This window comes from Ochlerotatus camptorhynchus, unplaced genomic scaffold (assembly GCF_037179485.1).
Source record: "Ochlerotatus camptorhynchus isolate MF236.1 unplaced genomic scaffold, CSIRO-AGI_Acam_v1.1 ptg000357l, whole genome shotgun sequence".
NCBI lineage: Eukaryota > Metazoa > Arthropoda > Insecta > Diptera > Culicidae > Ochlerotatus > Ochlerotatus camptorhynchus.
In genome coordinates this window covers 4,358,511-4,378,874 of record NW_027040845.1, presented here as the reverse complement: position 1 = coordinate 4,378,874, position 20,364 = coordinate 4,358,511, and the positions used below count along the sequence as shown (strand labels likewise).

The 20,364-nt window shown below is 38.4% G+C and overlaps 1 protein-coding gene across 2 annotated transcripts in view; it reads left to right on the top strand.

The window, feature by feature from the left end:
• Dscam1 (Down syndrome cell adhesion molecule 1) overlaps positions 1–20,364 on the top strand; it is a 199,238-nt gene that overhangs the window by 136,834 nt on the left and 42,040 nt on the right. For both annotated transcript variants that reach the window (XM_065231435.1, XM_065231436.1), the window contains 5 exons: positions 8,711–8,830; positions 8,891–9,224; positions 9,289–9,582; positions 9,644–11,374; positions 11,445–11,611. In XM_065231435.1, the coding sequence (XP_065087507.1) occupies positions 8,711–8,830; positions 8,891–9,224; positions 9,289–9,582; positions 9,644–11,374; positions 11,445–11,611 (2,646 nt within the window). The remainder of the gene's footprint in view (positions 1–8,710; positions 8,831–8,890; positions 9,225–9,288; positions 9,583–9,643; positions 11,375–11,444; positions 11,612–20,364) is intronic.

The window sequence follows — 20,364 nt, the reverse complement described above, 5'->3', positions numbered from 1 at the left end:
ACTATAGGGTATATAGCTTTACAGCACTATTTAAATAAAACAACTGATTAATGTTATCTACACTTTACTCCATAAGTTGAAGGAATATATTCTAGTCATCATTCTCTGTATATTCAAGGTATTTTCGTCAATAAACATTTTTCAATTTTGGCCCAATGTCACCCCGTCTTACGGTACATTTAAAAGAAAAGTCTGCACTCTATGCAGCGTTTGTTGCTATTGATAAATCGATTCAGTACTGTATAACAATTTTTAACTAATTTTGTTTAGAAAATTTTCAGCTAAGATTGTTTTTGAGTTTTACATGAGGTTCGAGCATTTACAGGCAAAAAGCAAAAAAATAATTTCAGACTCGACCTTTTCTCATTTGCATGAAACTTTGCATCATTCACGTTTTTGCCAAAGTCCGGCCATTTTGAATTTCGCAGATGGCGTTTTCGAGATTTTTCAACAAATCGTAACTCGAAAACGTTATGTCCAAAGGGAATAAAATATTCATCAAAAATATTAATTTTAAGGAAAAAAATATACACCGTAAAAAAAATTATTTTAAGGAAAAAAACAAAATCAAAAATGACAAAAAAAAGTACCCTTTTGAAAAATGATATCTTCTGTGAAAATTTAAAGTTGGACATTTAAAAATTTACAAAAATCCTTGCAAAACAAATTTTTAAAAAACTAAACATTTTTTTTGTAAAAATTTACCCAAAAAGTATTTTGAAAGACTGAAAATGTGCTAAATTTCCCAAAAAACTGTTAATACAAAAAGTTCAAAAATTTATCCAAAAGTTGTTGTTTTAGGATTTTTGTTAATTTGAAAGTGTCCAAATTGAATTTTTTTTACAAAAGGTAGTATTTTTTAAAAGCTTTTGAATTAAAAATGTTCACGAAATACTGAAGTGGTTCATTTTATGTTATTCAAGTTTTAAACACTTTTTTTTTGATTTTTACTTTTGAAAATTGTTTGAATTTTATTCCGTATACATATATATTTTTTGATTGGAATATTTTGTTTTCCTCCAACTTTGTTTCTGACATAATTTCGATTGGAATTGACGAGTTATAATTTGTTAAAAAATTTGAATACGCCATTTTGATTTTTTTTTCAAGATTCAAAATTACTTAATTTTATCAAGAATGTAAATGATTGGTCATAACATACAATTATGTAAATCGTTGAAGTTCGCATTAGATCCATTCGCCATTTGGCTTGAAAATGCTGGAAAAGGTATTCTATTAATATTTCTGCGAATCATATTTTCTAAAATTTACAAAGTGCAAATCGCAGTTGTCCATATTTTCACTAGCAACCGTACGAAAAAAAAACTAAGAATTGCGTACTGTAAAAATTAATGCTTCCTATATTTGTAACTTTCAGTGTCTGAATATTTTTTCAATAATAATAATAATGTTGTTAATTACTGTACCAACGGGGTAGCATTATAAAAAAAAATATATAAATATTTTTAATCATACAGCATGCTTAGTGTAATATCGAAGACCACATATCAAGAAGATCGGTCACTCTGACGCTTTCTTATACAAGCGCTGAGAGAAACAATCTTGCCATCTACAGCTTAACGTTAAAAATTCGGCAAGGATTTGCTAGCAAAGAAGCCATTATCAAAAACTTTAAAAAATTGCCCAGAGAGGTTTGTGTATTTGTGTACGGTGATTCTAGGGAAGATGCATAAATGACGTAGCATTTGACGGGGACCAGAAAGAAACGTAAACAAACGATAAACGTTTGATGAATCACTCTAAAATAGTACGTTATTTATGCATCTTCTCCTACGTTTTCCCAAACGCAGGGCTATAGACTTTATCCAGGTCCGCTTCATTCTTTTGAATTTATAGAGACAGATAACAGCGCCAAACGGTTTGTGCCGACGAGACACCGTTGAACCAACAATCAATACGAAACTAACGATTTTAAATTGGCTCACCACTTGACTAGCCTATTGGTCCCAAGCAAACGATTAACGTATCCCATTCTAGTCGAAATTCTAGTACTACGCAATGTTTGTTTTGATTCGCTATGAAAGTTTGACAGATAAAATGAGAGGTTATTGGTTTTTCCTATGTTTCGAGGGGTGAATCGATTAGCTTGGGACCGAAGAGAGTACCAGAGCTGAGCCAAAAAGTTGAGCACGTTATTTCGGGACCTCCTAGTCTTAGAGTTACCTCTATGGTTGAACCACCGACAAACCGACATGAATGATCCTACAAATTACAAAGCAATTTATGATCAAAGCACAAAACTGACATCTACCGCCGTGTTCGCGGAAATTATTTACCCTAGCTACGAACACGCGTACAAAATTTATGAGTTGGTTCGTGTCTAATCAAGCTGAACATTGCATTAAGTCCTAAGTAACATTGATCGATTCTCTTAGTCGACTTTCTCTTTTGTTAATAACTTGAGCACATAACCGTTTCATGTTGTGTTTGTCGTATAAGATGCTAGATAAAAGCTTCTTTCATCGATCTGTGTACTTAGGATACCTGGAAATGTCTTAACGTGGCCGTGGGGATACAAAGAGAAAGTCGACGAAGAGCATCTGTCAATGTTACTTAGGACCTAATGCAGTTTTTTTCTTTTCCTTTGGTTTGTTTTTTCCGTCGATCTTGTTTTCCGTGCTGAGCACCAATGCTACCGACGTGCCAGGAAGGCAGCTCCCACACCTGGACCCTACCTATCGACCCATCAACTCATGAACCGGGGACCAACGGCTTTACTTCCCATCCGAAGGAAGGCGTGATCAGAGATGTTATGCCTCAGAACATCCCGGCGGCGCCGACTGGGATTGAACCCAGGCCTGCTGGGGTGAGAGGCAATCACGCTTACCACTACACCACCGGCGCCGTTGCGAGGAATCTTGCTATCGCAATATAATGATGATGACATTGAGGATGATATCGTCCTCCTCCCTCGGCTGATCATCAACGTCCGCGCTGGAATCTGTCATGCTGACACCTGTCAGTTATTGAGCCCTGGTTATGAAGCTGGCGAGGGACTCTCAATAGTTTCAATGTGCTTTCACTAGATGGCAATGCGATCAAATAAAGGTAGTGTACCCATTGATTAGTGGGATATATTGTTAATCTTTGCTTCTCTTTGAATGCAGATAGGGTAGAGCGCTACTTCGTAGTAATCGCCCATTTACGATTTATCGATCAGAAAATATCAATAATATCAGTGATTTCTACATAAATCCTACCGCGTTTCAATTACGAATATGCATTTACCTCAATACCTTTAAAGAACCCAATTCAAGCTGAACATTGCATTAGGTCCTAAGTAACATTGATCGATTTCTCTTTCGTTAATAACTTGAGCAGATAACTGTTTCTTGCTGTGTTTATCGTATTTGATGCTAGATAAAAGCGTATTTTTATCGATCTGTGAGCTGAAAATATCCGAGAATGTCTTTATATGGCCGTGGTGATGTAAAGCGAAAGTCGACGAAGAGAATCTGTCAATGTTACTTAGGACCTTATGCAATGTTCAGCTTGAATTGTTCGCTAGAGGCAATGAACCAAGTTTGACTCTTGCCTTATTTTTCAAATGACGTATTCGATATGTTTGAATAAATCATAGCACGAAAAAGGCTCATCTAATCGAGACGCCGTCTGGGACAAAGTTGTAGGAAACTGGTTGCCGTTTCGGAAAAAATACACTCTAAAAAATAACATATTTTCGTCTAAAAAAAAAAAAAAAAAACTGCATTTTCAAACTTCAAAGCTTATATTATTTAATAGCTTATCAAAAATGCTAACTTTACAGAAATCTGTAAAATTTTATCGAAATCTCAACAGTTGAACGTTTGGTAATCAGTTTCGCAGATTTCCTGTAATTTTTCACAAATATCTGTGAATTTTTCACAGATATCTGTAAATAATTAGAGGAAAACAGTTGAATTGTTTACCGAACGTTCAGCTGCTGAGATTTCGGTAAAATTTTACAGAAATCTGTAAAATAATCTTAAGCACAAAAACGCCTCAACTAATCGGAAGGACGACTGAGACAAATCCGTAGGAAACTGGTTTGCCTTTTAAGAAAAATGTACACACTGAAAAATATGTATCGCCTAAAATAAAGAGAACTATTAAATATTTCAATAACAATAAAATTAATTTTTTAATATTTTTAAACTTATGTTTATGGTAAGTTTTTAATTACCAAAAATGCAAACTTTTCTTAAATGGACACAATAGACTTTACAGAATTGGTTAACATCGTAGAACAAAGTCGTGACCATGTTACAGTCGCTATAAATCAATGAAGACACATGGTAGTCTATTCACATAGGAGTATTGAGTGAAAAAAAGATAACTCAAAAACGAAAAAAAAACCTATATTCTCAAGCAAACATATTAAAACATATTGCGCCCTCTGTCTACAAACCATAAAAATATATACAATCCATGTTTTTCAAAACAAAATCCCATCTATATTAAATTGATAAATAGAAGATTTTTAGCGATGGGCCCAATCTTAGATCCATAGGCCAACATTAGAGTGATTTCCCCTATATCTTTATATATATTTCTTTTCATTTCATATTTTGATCTTTGAAGCTTAGTGGTTCAAAAGTTATAAATTTAAAAAAAAAGTAATTTTTGAAAAAAAAATCGAAGTTTTGGACCACCCTAACATGGAAATGGTCTTTCTAATGACAAAATAAAAAAACAACAAAACTACCAATTTTTACAAAATTCTGAGAACTACTATTTTGTTTTGCTAAGGAATGGCTGTATTTTAGCTTTGGTACAGTTATTTTGGCGATTTGAAGTCATTTTTAGCACCGTTTTCGATTTCCATGAAACTTTGCATAAGACTGTAAGATAATAGATTTAGATTCACTTTGCTACAACGTGTAAGATCCAGAAATAATTCTGGTGGCCCTTAACTGTTTGTTGTGGGCAATCATTCATATTCTAAAATTCAGCTATTTTGGGTTTGGTATTTTTTTTAAATAGCGTCTGACATTTTTCGCCACTTATGATCAAAATGAGACAAAGTTATAGAGAAAAATTAAGTATTTCTACGAAAAATATACACGGATTTTTTAAGTGATTTTGAGTAAAAATTAAAAAAGTAAATAAAATCTTAAATATCTCATAGCGCTGGGAAATATCCAAAAATCCGAAGTCAGGAACGGCTGAAAATCACTGCTGATCTTGAGAGTAGCAAAATCACAAAGCAGAAAATTAAGGCTGATTTTAACCTTAGCTGATTTTGAGGAAAAAAAAATCACCTACCGAAAAATCAATACCTTGGTATTACAGTCAAAGTAAGAAACTGACATCCGCCGCCGTTTTGAAATCCAATATGGTGGACCAAAACCCAATATGGCGGCCTCTGGACAGCGTATATGCATCTAAACCCATGCAATATAGGTATCTACGGAATGGGCTTGATGAGTACAAGTGGAAAATCGACATCCGCCGTCCGTAGGCTGCCATATTGGATTTTGATCCGCCATCTTGAATTCCAAAATGGCAGCGGATGTAAATTTTCCACTTCTACTCATCGAGCCCATTTCGTAGATACCTATATTGCATGAGTTTATATGCATATACGGTGTTCAGAGGCCGCCATATTGGATTTTGGTCCACCATATTGGATTCCAAAATTGCGGCGGATGTCAATTTCTTACTTTGACTGTAATACCGCCATATTGCATGGGCTTAGATGCATATACGCTGTTAAGAGGCCGCCATATTGAATTTCGGTCCGCCATCTTGAATTCCAAAATAGTGGCGAATGTTGATTTTCCGCTTATAAACATCGAGCCCATTCCGTAGATACTCAAATTTTATTGGCTTAGAAGCATAACCGCTGTTTAGATGCCGCCATATTGGATTTTGGTCCGCCATCTTGAATTCCAAAATGGTGGCGAATGTTGATTTTCCGCTTATACTCATCAAACCCATTCCGTAGATACCCATATTGCATGGATTTAGATGCATATTCGCTGTCCGGAGGCCGCCATGTTTGATTTTGGTCCGCCTTCTTGGATTTGTGGAAGCCATCTTGGGTTGAAATCCACCATTTTAATTTCATCCCAAATGCTGACTTGAATTTCGGAATGCCCCACACTCTAGAATTTAGCATTGCTTCTAATCCTAGGATTAAAAATTACAAGATCCAAAATTGCCGTGTTTTAGCAACAATGTGAATGATTGCCCAGAACAAATAATTACGCATAGTTTCATGCAAATCGGAGAAGGTTGAGCCATTTTTTTTTGTGGTTTATCTTGGAACTGCTCTTTTATGTCTTTAGAAGGTAATTTTAGTTTAAACCATTTCGGTGATTTTAGGAACCTTTTGAAGTTTTGAGGAACATTTGGTCGATTCTAGTTTAATTGTAGTAGGGCCATTTTGATGCTTCTAGGACAATTTTGGAGTTTACTACGGCCATTTTCATGTGTTTTGGTAATTTTGTCATATGTTATTGCGGTGATTATTAAGGGTCAAGCGCAATGACAGTGGAATCTTGTATGCCCTTTTCAAATGTGGCTCTTGAATTTGTTTTCTGGCTCCATAAGGAGATTCGTTTTTACGCCCTTCGCACCTTATTTTGATGAGTAGGTATAACCAGTAATCAAATGTTGATCAACTGTTATTTACGCATGTCATGCTGCAATACGATGCGGCACTACTTCGTCATACTTCATTTCAGTTCGGCATACCCCCTTAAATCGGTGATTCGACATCCCCGTAGAATTTAATATACACCAGTCTTATTTAACTCGTGAGTAAAGGATTTGATGCATACATGTTGGATGTAGCTGATTGTCTTCATTGTTTTTGAAGTGAATGACGGAAATTAGTCCCTTATGGCGAAGTAGTGCTACACCCTAGATGATCTATCACCGTCACACTAAATATTTTGCCGAAATTTCCACAGCCAAGCTCCCCGGTTAACACATTTTACTAAGATCGTTACAACGAAATGTCACTTTTGCTGAGATCTTAGGCTCTGAACCATTTGGTGGATTTTTTAACTTTTGGTTAAAATTTGACAGATGGAAAGTTATCGATTAACCCTGCTATCCAAGCGTGGTTATTTCTGACACACAAGAAGTTAAATTATGACAATCGTGGTTGAGTTCTTCTTGAAAACCGATCGATCGTTAGCACAGGGATTTTCGAACATTGAGAATAACTTTCGAAATGTCACTTTTAACCACGAGTTAAATTTAACTCGTGGTTAAAAGTGACATTTCGAAAGTTATTTTCTATGTTCGAAAATCCCCGTGCTGTTGATCGACCGGTTTTCGAGCCACAGTTGTCAAAATTTAACTTCTTGTCTGTCAGAAGTAACCACGCTCGGATAGCAGGGTTAATCGATAACTTTCCATCTGTCAAATTTTAACCAAAAGTTAAAATAATTCACCAAATGGTTCAGAGCCTCAGTAGAATGTATCCCCGTGCCCTCGGTTGTGTAGATCTCGGTAAAAAATGCCGAGCAGGGGAAATCAAAACTATATGTGACCATCATCATCATCATCATCATCATTTAACATAAAATGGCTTTGCAAAAGTCAGGATTATCATCATCGTAATATCGTTTAACATGATACGATAACTGATATGTATTGCTTTCTTTATTTTGGAAATTTTCAGCCTACACACTTAAATTTTTTCACCGAGATTCCAACAGCCGAGTAGTTCTGCAATTTATTTTGCTGAGATTCGGTAAAACAATTGCAGAGACTCAGCTAACACATAAAATTTTGCTGAGATCTCAGCTAACAAACACATATTTTGCAGAGATATCAGCAAAAGTAAATGCCGAGGTAATCGGCTATTGGAGATTTTACCGAGTTTAAGTATATATACACACTTAATTCAGATCACCGAAGTCGGTAGGAATTTACCGGGTTTTTGAACAGCAGAACAAGTCGGTAAAATTTTCAAATGACCGTTACACGTGAGAAATCAAGAAAATTTATAAATTTTATTTTTCATCAATAAATGGGGTAAACTGAACAAATTCTGTACAAGTTCAGAATAAATTATCTAATAATTGGATTTTTCACTGATTTTTAAACTTTTACCGAACAGTTCTGTAGTTCAAAATTTACCGAACGATGGAGGCCTGGATTAGTGTGTACACTTAGTTTGGTTTGCCAAATCTCGGCAATTCCGTTACCGCCGAGCAGCTAGGCAATATGTTTTACTGAGATCTCAGCAAAAGTAATGGTTTGGTTGGTTGAGATTCAGCGAATCATTTACTCAGTAACCTAAGCAACTGAGATCTAAGTAAAACTTAAGGCCGAATCGGCATATCAAACAAAGTGTGTAGAGCTGGTCTGTCTACGAGTAACTGATAGTTGATTAAATTAGGTTTGCCAATTTCGACTAACTCGTTGATTTTAATACTTTATCTGAAAACACTTATTGTTTTGATTACGAATGATAGTTAATACGCCCTCAGAGATTTGCAAGTTTCATCATATTTATATTGCTTTTGAAAAAGGGAACAAATGTGTAACATACAACAGCGTTAGCATATTAAATCTACGGTAAGTACAATTTATACAATCCCGTATGAATCTTCGCAGTGAACAAGTCTTTCAAAAACATCTCGAAAGGTAACACCATTCTCGTTGGGCTCACATCCCATCGACTCAGAGTACTAATTAGACCCATTTTTCTGCCGTCTCTCAACCTGTTCACCCTTGATAAAAACTACAGTTCCACCAAGGTGGATTCTCGAACCAACCGACAAGGCTTTCGCACAAGGCTCTAACGCAAAGGTCGAATGCAAAGCCGATGGGTTCCCGAAGCCTCAGGTTAGCTGGAAGAAGGCCATCGGTAAGTGCTTCACAGATTGTAACATTGGTAGATACATTGTAACATTGATCACCTCCACAGGTGACACCCCCGGGGAATACAAGGATCTCCGCTCGAACGATTCAAGCATCCGTGTTGAGGAGGGATCGCTTTTCATCAACAACATTCAGAAATCGAACGAAGGCTACTATCTGTGCGAAGCGATCAACGGTATCGGCTCGGGTCTCAGCGCAGTGATTCTGATCAGCGTTCAAGCTCCGCCAGAGTTCACCGAAAAACTACGCAACCAAACGGCTCGCCGAGGTGAACCAACTGTGCTGCAGTGTGAAGCTAAGGGTGAGAAGCCCATCGGTATTCTGTGGAACATGAACAATATCCGCTTGGACCCGAAATCGGACAACCGATACACCATTAGGTAGGTTTCGAGTGTTTATCGGTGGGAATGGAATTAGAATTGATTTTCGTTTTTGGTTTTTAAGAGAGGAAATTCGTCCGGATGGAGTCATGTCAAGCCTGTCGATCAAGCGTACGGAACGAAGCGATTCAGCTCTGTTCACCTGTATGGCTACCAATGCGTTCGGAAGTGACGATTCCAGTATTAACATGATCATTCAGGAAGCTCCGGAAATGCCGTACGCCCTCAAGGTGCTGGACAAATCCGGCCGAACAGTGCAACTGAGCTGGGCCAAGCCTTACGATGGAAACTCGCCACTAAAGCGATACATTATCGAATTCAAGCGATCGCGAGGAACCTGGGAGAATGATGTTGATCGGTAAGAGATCTTGATTATTTTTTTCTTAAGATTGACCATACTAAAATCTATCTTTTCACAGCGTTATTGTTCCTGGCCATACCAACGAAGCTCAGGTGCAGAAGCTCAGTCCGGCCACAACCTATAATATCCGAATTGTTGCCGAAAACGAAATTGGAGTTTCCGACTCGTCGGACGTCGTCACGATCATCACTGCCGAGGAAGCTCCGTCTGGTAAGCCACAAGCGATTAAGGTCGAACCAATCAATCAAACTACGCTCCGAGTTAGCTGGAAGGCTCCTCCACGTGCCGAATGGAACGGTGACATTTTAGGCTACTACGTAGGATTCAAGCAGACTTCGCAAAATTCGTCATACATCTACGAAACGGTGAACTACTCCTTGGAAGGTGGTGAAGGAAAGGAGCACAGTTTGGAGATCAACAATTTGAAGACCTACACTCAGTATTCGATAGTCATCCAAGCGTTCAACAAAGTTGGAGCTGGTCCGATGAGCGAAGAAGAAAAGCAATACACTGCCGAAGGTACCGCGGATCAACCGCCAAGTGATACTATGTGCACAACCCTAACTTCGCAAACTATCCGCGTTTCCTGGGTAAGTCCTCCGCTAGAATCGGCCAATGGTGTAATCAAGGGATACAAAGTAGTCTACGCGCCAAGTGATCTGTGGAATGACGATAAGAACAAGGACTACAAGAAGACTGCCTCCAGCGATACGGTTCTGCATGGTCTGAAGAAGTACACCAATTATACTATGCAAGTACTGGCTACTACTTCCGGAGGTGATGGCGTTCGTAGTGCCCCGATTCACTGTCAAACCGAACAGGACGTCCCGGAAGCTCCCACCGCAGTTAAGGCTCTGGTTATGTCGGAAGGATCGATTCTTGTTTCGTGGCAGCCACCATCCCAACCGAATGGAGTTATCCTTCAGTATACTGTCTACATCAAGATTGGAGATCAGGAACCCAAGAGCCACAAAGTGCCTTCCTATCAGATGAGCTATGAAGCTTCGGGATTGGAGAAGAACCAACAGTACGATTTCTGGGTTACCGCAAGCACTAACATCGGTGAAGGTCAGCGCTCGAAGATGCTTTCGGCTATGCCAAGTGACAAAGTTCCAGCGAAGATTGCCTCGTTCGACGATAGCTTCACTGCTACCTTCAAGGAAGATGCCAAACTGCCGTGTATTGCCGTGGGATCCCCAACGCCCGACATTACGTGGAAGATCAAGGGCCAAGAATTCGTTCCCAATGAGCGCATCCGACAGCTTCCGGAAGGTTCCCTCTTCATCAAGGACGTCATCCGTCAGGATGCTGGAGACTACACTTGTACCGCTGAGAACTCGATCGCCAAGGATTCCATTACACACCGATTGATCATTGTGGCTCCTCCACAGTCGCCTCAACTAACGCTCACCGCTACCACCACCGATTCGCTTGCCGTCAAGCTAAAGCCTCATGAATCGGACACTGCTCCGCTACAAGGATATACTCTGCACTACAAGCCTGAGTTCGGCGATTGGGAAACTATCGATGTTGCATTGGATGCCCCGAAATACACCATCGAAAATCTTTACTGCGGATCGAGATACCAGGTGTACGCCACTGCATACAACACCATCGGAGCCGGCGAGACCTCGGACATCCTGAACACTCGAACTAAGGGATCGAAACCGCTCCTGCCAGATAAATCACGATTCATCGATGCTTCGTCCAACTCGATCACGCTGCACTTGCCTGCATGGAAGGACGGAGGCTGCCGTATGTCGCATTTTGTTGTTGAGAATAAGAAAAAGTTCGTATCTTCGCTGTATCGTTGAAGTCTCTCCCATCTGAAACTGGCAACTTTTTGTTTTCCTATCCAGAGATCAACTTGACTGGAACCAAATTTCGAACAATGTCAAACCCGGCGGCAACTTTGTTGTGCTGGATCTGGAACCGGGTACCTGGTACAATTTACGAATAACTGCCCACAACAACGCCGGCTTCACCGTCGCAGAGTACGAATTTGCCACTCTGACCATCACCGGAGGTAAGTGATACAGTGCTTCCTTTCTAAACATGCTTTTTATTACCATCTCGTTCTCGTTATCGACTATATACTCATTGGATCGTCTAATCTTGTTTAGTTTTCGTTTCACAGTAAAATATTCTGGCATTTATAAATTAAACAAAAAAAAGGATATTCTAAATTCTAGCTTCTTTTCGTTACTGCCGCGTACTAATCGTATTTATTCTATCTTCGGTTCGAATCATCCATCCATCATACACCAATCATCTATTATCATTTGCATAGTTTCTTGTCAGGCATCGACTGTCGTGTCTCTCGGTTATTATTTCGATTGAGTTCCCTTTGAGTTTTTAAGTTCAGATCCTAATTGATAAGAAAATCATCCAACAAACAAACAAACCCGCCCCCCGAAAGCTTGGCCCTTGTCTCTGAAACAACCTGAAAGCTAAATTGTAGACTTCACTCAACATACGGACAGTATGCAAGCGTTGAAAGACATCGCCAAAAGAGAGGATCGAATCAATATTGATCCCAGTTAGAAAACACTACCACAAGCACTTTTCACGATTTTGAGAACACAATAACGTTCCGGTGAATGTAAGTTTCAATTTGAGCACAAAACCGGCACCTAATTGTACAAAACTGTAAATAAATCCAAACTGTACAGGAAGGAAATTGATTGGCTTCACACTGTTACTGAAAACTTACACCGTATCAAATGATTGAAAGCACAAGCCATGAACAATGAGTGCGCTAAACAAACAAAAGAACAAATCGGGATGGAAGCGCTGTTTAATTAATTTCCTTCAGTTTTCTTATGTTGTTACGTTTTTAGACAAATAAATAAAAAGTGTTTGTGTGTTTCCTTTTCGTTATGTTAGGTAGTGAATTTATTTTTCGTTAATTATGTTGTTCATATCGTCCCGATCAAATATCATCGTCACCGAATTACTATAGACACGCTCTTTGCACGCTGTATAGCCACCCACCACTGACTTGAGTTTTAAAATATAGTAGTAATTGTTCTCTGCACCAACATCATCCGATAAGATAACAGTTGAATAGATAAGTTAAATCGCGGAAAAAGCCTATGATCGCAAGATTGTTGCCTAAAAAAAATAGCTAATGGAATGAGGGATGTTAAAGTTATAAACATGAGCAATTCTGCATTTCTTCTATTGACATATAACCAATCAGCTTTGAATGAAAACGCAACAGTGATCTTGGTGATCGAAATTAAAGTTGAAAATCATCAAATACACAACCGTTAATAATTTGTGAAGCAATATTATATTGGAAAATGGTTATTTCAATGTTTTAACAAGCTATTTAATGGACATAGACGAATTTCCAATATCTTGGACATCGAAGACGGTTCAAGGGTCTTTCACATTTTCAGAAATTCAATATATTTCATGATCCTCTGACTTGAATAAGAGGTTCAATATCTACTTAGGCTGTTTCTCAATTGCCAAGTTAAATTTAACTCGTGGTTAAAAGTGACATTTCGAAGGTTATTTTCCATATTCGAAAATCCCGGTGTTATCGATCGATCGATTTTCAAACAGAACTCAGCCACGGTTGTCAAAATTTAGCTTCTAGCGAGCACATCATATTAAGAAAACTGGCAACTTTGCCAGAATCCAAGCGACAGATACAATAGCGCTGCGCTTGAGTGAAGGTGGAAGCAACGCATAGAAAAATGAGCAAATACACAATCCTTTCCTCAGAAGAATCTTTGCTATCAGATTCGTTCGAAGCATTTACCTTGGAGCGGCAGATGACGCGATTGTACCTGTCTCATAGCGTTCGTATGAGAAAATGGAAGAGTTGCCAGTCTTCTTGATTTGTTGTCTTCGCTTCTAGTCTGTCAGAAGCAACCACGCTCGCTTTAGAAGCCTTAGCATATTTTGCACAGACCAGACATTGCAAGATAAAATCATGCGTAGAAACTGAAAAGTTAAGATCTAAAATCGACGAGTGGGTCGTTGTTGGCTTAGTAATTAATTGCTAAAGTACAATTACCAGCATACCTTTCTCGTTTATCTGGTAGAAAATACTACTCAATGCTAATGGTAGTTGTGTGGGCCCGATACACCCCAGTGTAGCCCACACAGTGGTTTCGACTGGTTGATTGGAATTACTTTATGGGGTGGCTTTCTCAGTCCTTTAGTAGAAAGGATTTTTGGAATGTCTATAGTTTTCCCGTTAAAAACGTTTACGCATCGTGAAAAGCGTACATGTGGATTTTTCATGACCTGTTGTTAATTGAAACGAAACGAAACGAATGTAAAAAACAAATCGACTGAGAAAGCCACCCCATAAAGTAAGTACTACTCAATATTACACCAATTTCAGACATAATATTAGTTTTAAAACTACACCGAAAATAGTTTCCATGTAGCTTCCATTGGAAATGCACATTATTTTCGTCCAATAACAAAATGAATGATAATCATCTGAATTCCATATAACGATCACATGAATTCTATATGATTTTCCATATAGATTTCATCGACCTCAAGATTTTCATGTGATTTTATGGTGAGATTTGCAATTATGTGATCACATGAAAGCTATGCGAAATTCACATGGGTTTTTTTTCCATTACATATGTGATAAATTTTTTGAGTGTAGAAATTTATACACGCTATTTCAAAACTACCCAAATTCGGGTAGAATCTACCCAGATCAGTCAAAACTGAACCTACCAAAAAATGGGTAAACTATGTTAGGGGTGACAAGTTGACAAATGAACAAAGTCGCTCGGATTCATGACGATGTTGTTCATTTGTCAACTTCTCGCTACCAGCACAGTTTACCCATTTTTGGGTAGGTTCAGTTTTGACCGATCTGGGTGGATTCTACCCAAATTTGGGTAGTTTTGAAATAGCGTGTAATCTAATACAAACGCAGCCAGTACGAGAAAGCATCCTGGAAAAAAAATTAGGTTAGATAACACCTATTAATTTTTCTTGTCAACATTGATGTTTGCAGCATATCTGAGATATCAAGACCAACAATTGAAATGGCCCTAACTCCATTTTGTAAACAAACCTTGTAAGGCCATTTTCTCGCGAACCGAAACATTCATTCGCAAACCTAAACCACAACCGGGTAGAGGAGAATTTCCCCTACCTGTTCATTATGTTGGTTTGCCTTTGCGGACTTCGGTTCGCGAGAAAATGGCCTTACAAGGTTTGTTTACAAAATCGAGTTAAGGCCAGTTCAATTGTTGATCTTGATATGACACAAACATCAAAACGGCCAGGCCTACTGCGTTGCATTTGCCGGAAAGATGATTCTGTGAAATGATTCGAGTTTAAATAAATATATTTAAACAGCGATGCATTTCGTGAATCTTCAGGGTTGGAAGGATGCGTGGACATACCGTACCAAACGCTGCGAGTTATGTAAGAGTGAACGTTTTTTGTTGTAATGAATGGTTTATTTAAGGGGGTAGTACACTTTGAACGTCCAAAAAGTAAGGCATTTTCGTTAATTTTTTTAAGCAATAAAACACTCAGGGAGGGCAAATATGTTATAACCCATTTATTAGTCATCCTTCGAACTACAATTTGTATTTTTTGAACTCGATTGGCGTCTCCCCGTGGCCGGTGCACCAGGTCGCGCGGGCGTCCTCGCGCGGAAGTCGGAAAACGGCTTGGGAAAATACTCCTTTCCATGTGATCCTGGAACATAAATCGAACAAAAATCCTGATTAGTAATGAAATTTGGGTTAGAAATACGCATTCCGATTTTTTTGAAATTATTTTTTTCAAAAGTTGTGGCCTTAGGAAAAAAAAAAGTCAATTTTTTCACCCTAAAAAAAAATGCTTACAAAATCGTGGATTAAAAATCCATTTTTGACAAAATCGAAAATGTGGATACGTATTTCTAAGCAGAATTTAAATCTGAACAAGAAAACATAGGCGATATCCAAATTTGATGATAACTGGTTAGAGTTATTTCCCACGCCATTTTGAAAAACCCCGTTTCGAGATAAACGCGTTTAAAGATAAAATGCTCTCTCAGCGCACCGGTACATGTTTTAGGAAATCGCTTCGTAAAGCGGTAAGGAATATTCTGGCGGACTTGGAGTCTTTTCTAAATTAAAGTATACACCTCAAGGAACATTTTAAGCCAAAAAAAAAATGAATTTTTTTGAAAAATCAAAGTGTACTCTCCCCTTAATATAGTAATCACCAAATGCCTCCAATAATCCCCAAATTCCTAATTTATAGATAAAAATGGATGGATTTCACAAAAACTGGTCTGCTTGACTGTGATCATCAACTTTTCCGGACTTCTCTATCCCACGATTTTCGCCAGTACACCGAAAATAATTTTCATGTAGCACATGCAGCATTGGAAACGTACATGATTTTCATCCATAATCGAAATGAATGGTATTCATCTGAATTTCACATAACATTTATGCGATCACATGAATTGTATATGATTTTTCATATGCAGCTATGTACTCACAGGAAAGCTGTGTGAAATTCACATGGATTTCATCCATTATATATGTGACAAATTTTTAGAGTGTAGCTTTAGCCTTTAGCCAGGGTGGCCAGACCTACCGATTTATCGGTAGTCCTACCGATTTTCGGGATCCCTACCGATTCACAGACGAAGGGTTAAAAACTACCGATTTTTCACTTTTCCTACCGAGAATCACAGATTTTGTAATCTTGAAAAATGTTCAATACCAATGTTTTGTTTTGCGTGTAGTCAGAACTAGCATTAGAATTATAAATATTGATTTCGACTAGTTTAAAGCAGAATAACTAAAGGACAGTATATTTTTCTGAAGCAGAGTCCCCCCCCCCCGCTCACAAAGGTTTCAAGTATCGGGAAAACCTTCTTAAGATGGCCTACCGATAACTACCGATAAACGTTTTGAGAAGGTACCGATAATGAAAAAAAAAATCTGGCCACCCTGCCTTTAGCTTTTGTCTGTTGTCCTCTGCCAAACGCTTCGTCTTCATCACACAGCTCGCAACGAACGCCGTACACGGACCTTCGTTCTCTTCGGTTTTCTTCTTACCTTATTGTATTCCCATGACCTTCTAGGAGGAAACTCGCGTCCAATGTTACTCTTTTCATCTGGATACTCATAGGCAGTGTTGGGAAAATATCAAAAAATCAAATCTCACCAACGCCCAAGATCACCCTTGATTTTCGTAGACAAAAATCAACAAGCAAACAACCGCGGTTGATTTTGCAAGCTGTGATATCGCAGCTTGGAATATCAAGCTAACAAAACTCACCAACTGCAAATCTCACCAAACTGTGGTGAGATTGAGTTTAATGATTTTTGCTCTACACCCGAATGCAACTGAAACTTCCATAATGGCTTGCATCAGTCCCTTCTCGTCTGCCATCGGTGAAGATTAAAAAGAGATAGCAAACTATGCTTTCTCTTTCGAAGAACACGATGTGCAATGGAATCATTTTTGTGTCGAGTCAACTTTTAGCTTGACGTTTGCACGTTGTGAATAGTCTCGCAATATCAAAGGAGCTTGTAAAATCAATTGACCAATGCACGCAATGAACTGCATGAACAAATTTGACGTTTGAGCGGTGCCGTGTTTACTAAAAATGAACACATGAATAATACTCGCGTAACATTTAAAGATAGCCTATCAACTTATGTACACAAAACTTGTTAGGCATTTTTCGCGCGAACCGAAGTACGCCCATGCAAACCAACAACACCATCGGGTAGGGTGAGTTCTCCCCTTCCCGATAGAGGTTTGGTTTGCGTGGGTGTTCTTCGGTTCGCGAGAAAAGGGCCTAAAAAGTTGTTTATAAAAGTTGATAGGATCTTTTCTAAAGTTACGCGAGCATTACATCATGTGTTCATTTTTAGTAAACAAGGCACCGCTCAAAAGTCAAATTTTTTCGTGAGTTCATTCCGTGCATTGGTCAATATCAAGCATGATATTTTGTTCCAATATCACGCGTGATATTGTGAGCCCATGAGAGCGGAAAAATATCAATTGATTTCTGATTTTGCCAACACTGCTCATAGGCCATCAGAATGGTTCATCGGTTGTGAAGTGAAGCATTTCTCAAAGGGATGGGTTATATTTCTCAATGTTTTGACTTAATCCTATCGTTAACTTAAAATTATATCTTCACTACCCAAACAGCATTGCATATTTTATGAAAGTTTCAGAGCATTCTACAAGCTTACAACCTGGTTTATGCAAACCTCACAAAGTCAGAATTGCTACTTGGGTATTGCAACTACGGGTAATGATCGAAAGTACTTGCATTTTGCTCAGGCACTTTTGAGCAAACTGCAATCACTCTCTCATACTCGCAATGTGTCACGACCAATTTGACACAACGACGCCTTTACGCTCTCTGATTAAAGCGCAGGGATACCAAAACAGTATGCCCCAGAGACGATGTTTAATAAGAGACGCACGAAAACTGAAGCCAAAAGATCCAATCGATTCGTCAAACGCAGTTCCAATCGAGCAATGTAAATAAACACGAGCGCTTCACGAGGAAAAGCGTGAGGAGTAATGAGTAATCCGGTATATTCGGATTCACTCTGTGTTGTCAAAAATTGATTATTCAAATACTTCGTTTGAATACCGATACTACCGGAACGATCAAAAAAGTATTCGCTCAAATTAAAAGTCACTCGAAGTAGACGCAAAATTGTGGGCTGCCAAACCTGCCAAAATAACTTAGATAGTCGTGCAACCAGATTTACTTTTATTCTCTCCGCGCGTCTCTAGTAAAACATCGTCTCTGGTATGCCCCATTGCCATTAGGCATAAATACGTTTGACATACATTATACGTTCGTCAACAATATATGAGGCATAATGAACTTTTGGTATCATATACGATAAACATAACATAAGTCTGGCGCTAAGGAAGGAAGAGAAGACAATATGGGGGTGAATACGAACCACTTTTCTGTCAAACACGAACCAGCTCGTGATTGGCCGATTTGAAGTGCGTAAGATAGAGATAGAGACAAAAGAGTAAGAAGCCAGTTGTCTCCTCTTCCTCTTAGGTCTGGCGTAGACAAATCGCAGTCACATTTGGACTGCTGCGATATGGATTTCAGATCGATAAATAAAACAAATCAATGCGTGACTCTCTCATAGCCAATGTAGTTGTTGAGATTGATTTTTTCGTTTTTCGATAGGAATTGTAATTTACAGCTACGAGAAGATTGTGCGTCGTTAAAACAGATCATGATCATGGAAACTATTTTAAAGTGATTTGTGAAACAAATTACCGATTGGCTTTTCCTTGATTTGTTTTCCGTACTGAGTACCAATGCTACCGATGCCAGAGGGGCTCCCACATCTGGACCCTACCTATCGACCCATCAACTCATGGACCGAGAACCAACTGCTTTACTTCCCTTCCTAAGGAAGGCGTGATCAGAGATGGTTGGTTGGTTGGTTGCCCGAGCAAAGCTGGAGATCAAATTGAAATCAAAATTTGCTGTTATGATGTAACTTATTTTGAATACCCCAGTTGACTTAACGGTTAACACAGCAAAAATGAGAGCAAAATTTTACATTGTTGAATCAAACGGAAAACTGATCCTGCTTTCAATAAAATCAATTAGATTACTGATTTTGCATTCATAATATTTAACTGAATACGGGTCTGGTTTAAATTGTTAGCATCCATGCTTCTCACGCTAAAAGACTTGAGTTCAAATCTCACCCGTACAAGTCACGAATGACCCAAAATGTGTTAAACAAAACGAATTGACAATAATTGTTAGTTCAACGAAAGATGAACTTATATTAAACTTTCAACGGGACGTTAACAGCAGAACTTGAAGTTAAGTTGCTTTCATTTAAAAAGTCTTGGCTGCATAATGAAAGCACAATATGATATCAGACTTCTGACGCGACAGTTGAAATCAAAACTAGTTTTCATTATGATAGGAACTGCAAACTTTAATATCGATTTGCTTGCATTTTGTTAACCGACTTTGCTCGGGTGGCTGTCTTGATTAAGGATATTTTCAGCCAATAGTGATCAGAGATTTTATGCCTCTGAAAATCCTTACGGTGCCGACTGGGATTGAGCCCACGGAGGCAGTCACGGTTACCACTACACCACCGGCGCCGCTAACGTAACCATGTACTGCGCTCTAGATATAAAATTATATGCGCTCATCAGATACAAACAGTTTGATTTTATTTGGGTCTCTGTGAAGACAGGTATCTTCGAATGCATCAAGGATTTTTTTCATGTCGATATCCAATACGCGTTCAAGAAGAGAATAATTATTGCTCCGCCCATTGTACAGTGGGCCAGGAATGGAATCTGTCAGGAAACAAATAACGCTCTGGGATTGCATCGAATTGAGTTGACGTACTGAGTAAAGTTTCTTGGATTAATCAGGACTACAATTTGGTGCATGAAAATAGTTCAAGTTTTGGCCGCAAAGATGGCGCAGCGATACAAACTTTTTTTATTTCGCAAGATAGAGGTTTGGTGTGTTGAGAAAAGTTGTTCAATCGTTCAAAAGAATACTTTTATCATTTTTCCTCGATCGGTACTGATCAATTCAATTTTTCAAAAAAAAACTACTAATTGTAGAGTACTAAAACATATAGGGGAAATGCAGGTAATATTAGCCTAAGTGTCCCTAATTTGGGCTCATACATAAATTCAGCAATCAACTAAATTTTCAATAGCAACCAAAAATATCCATTAGTAACGTCCCATCATTTCATCTAGATAAAATTGATAAATAGCAGACTTTTAGCGATG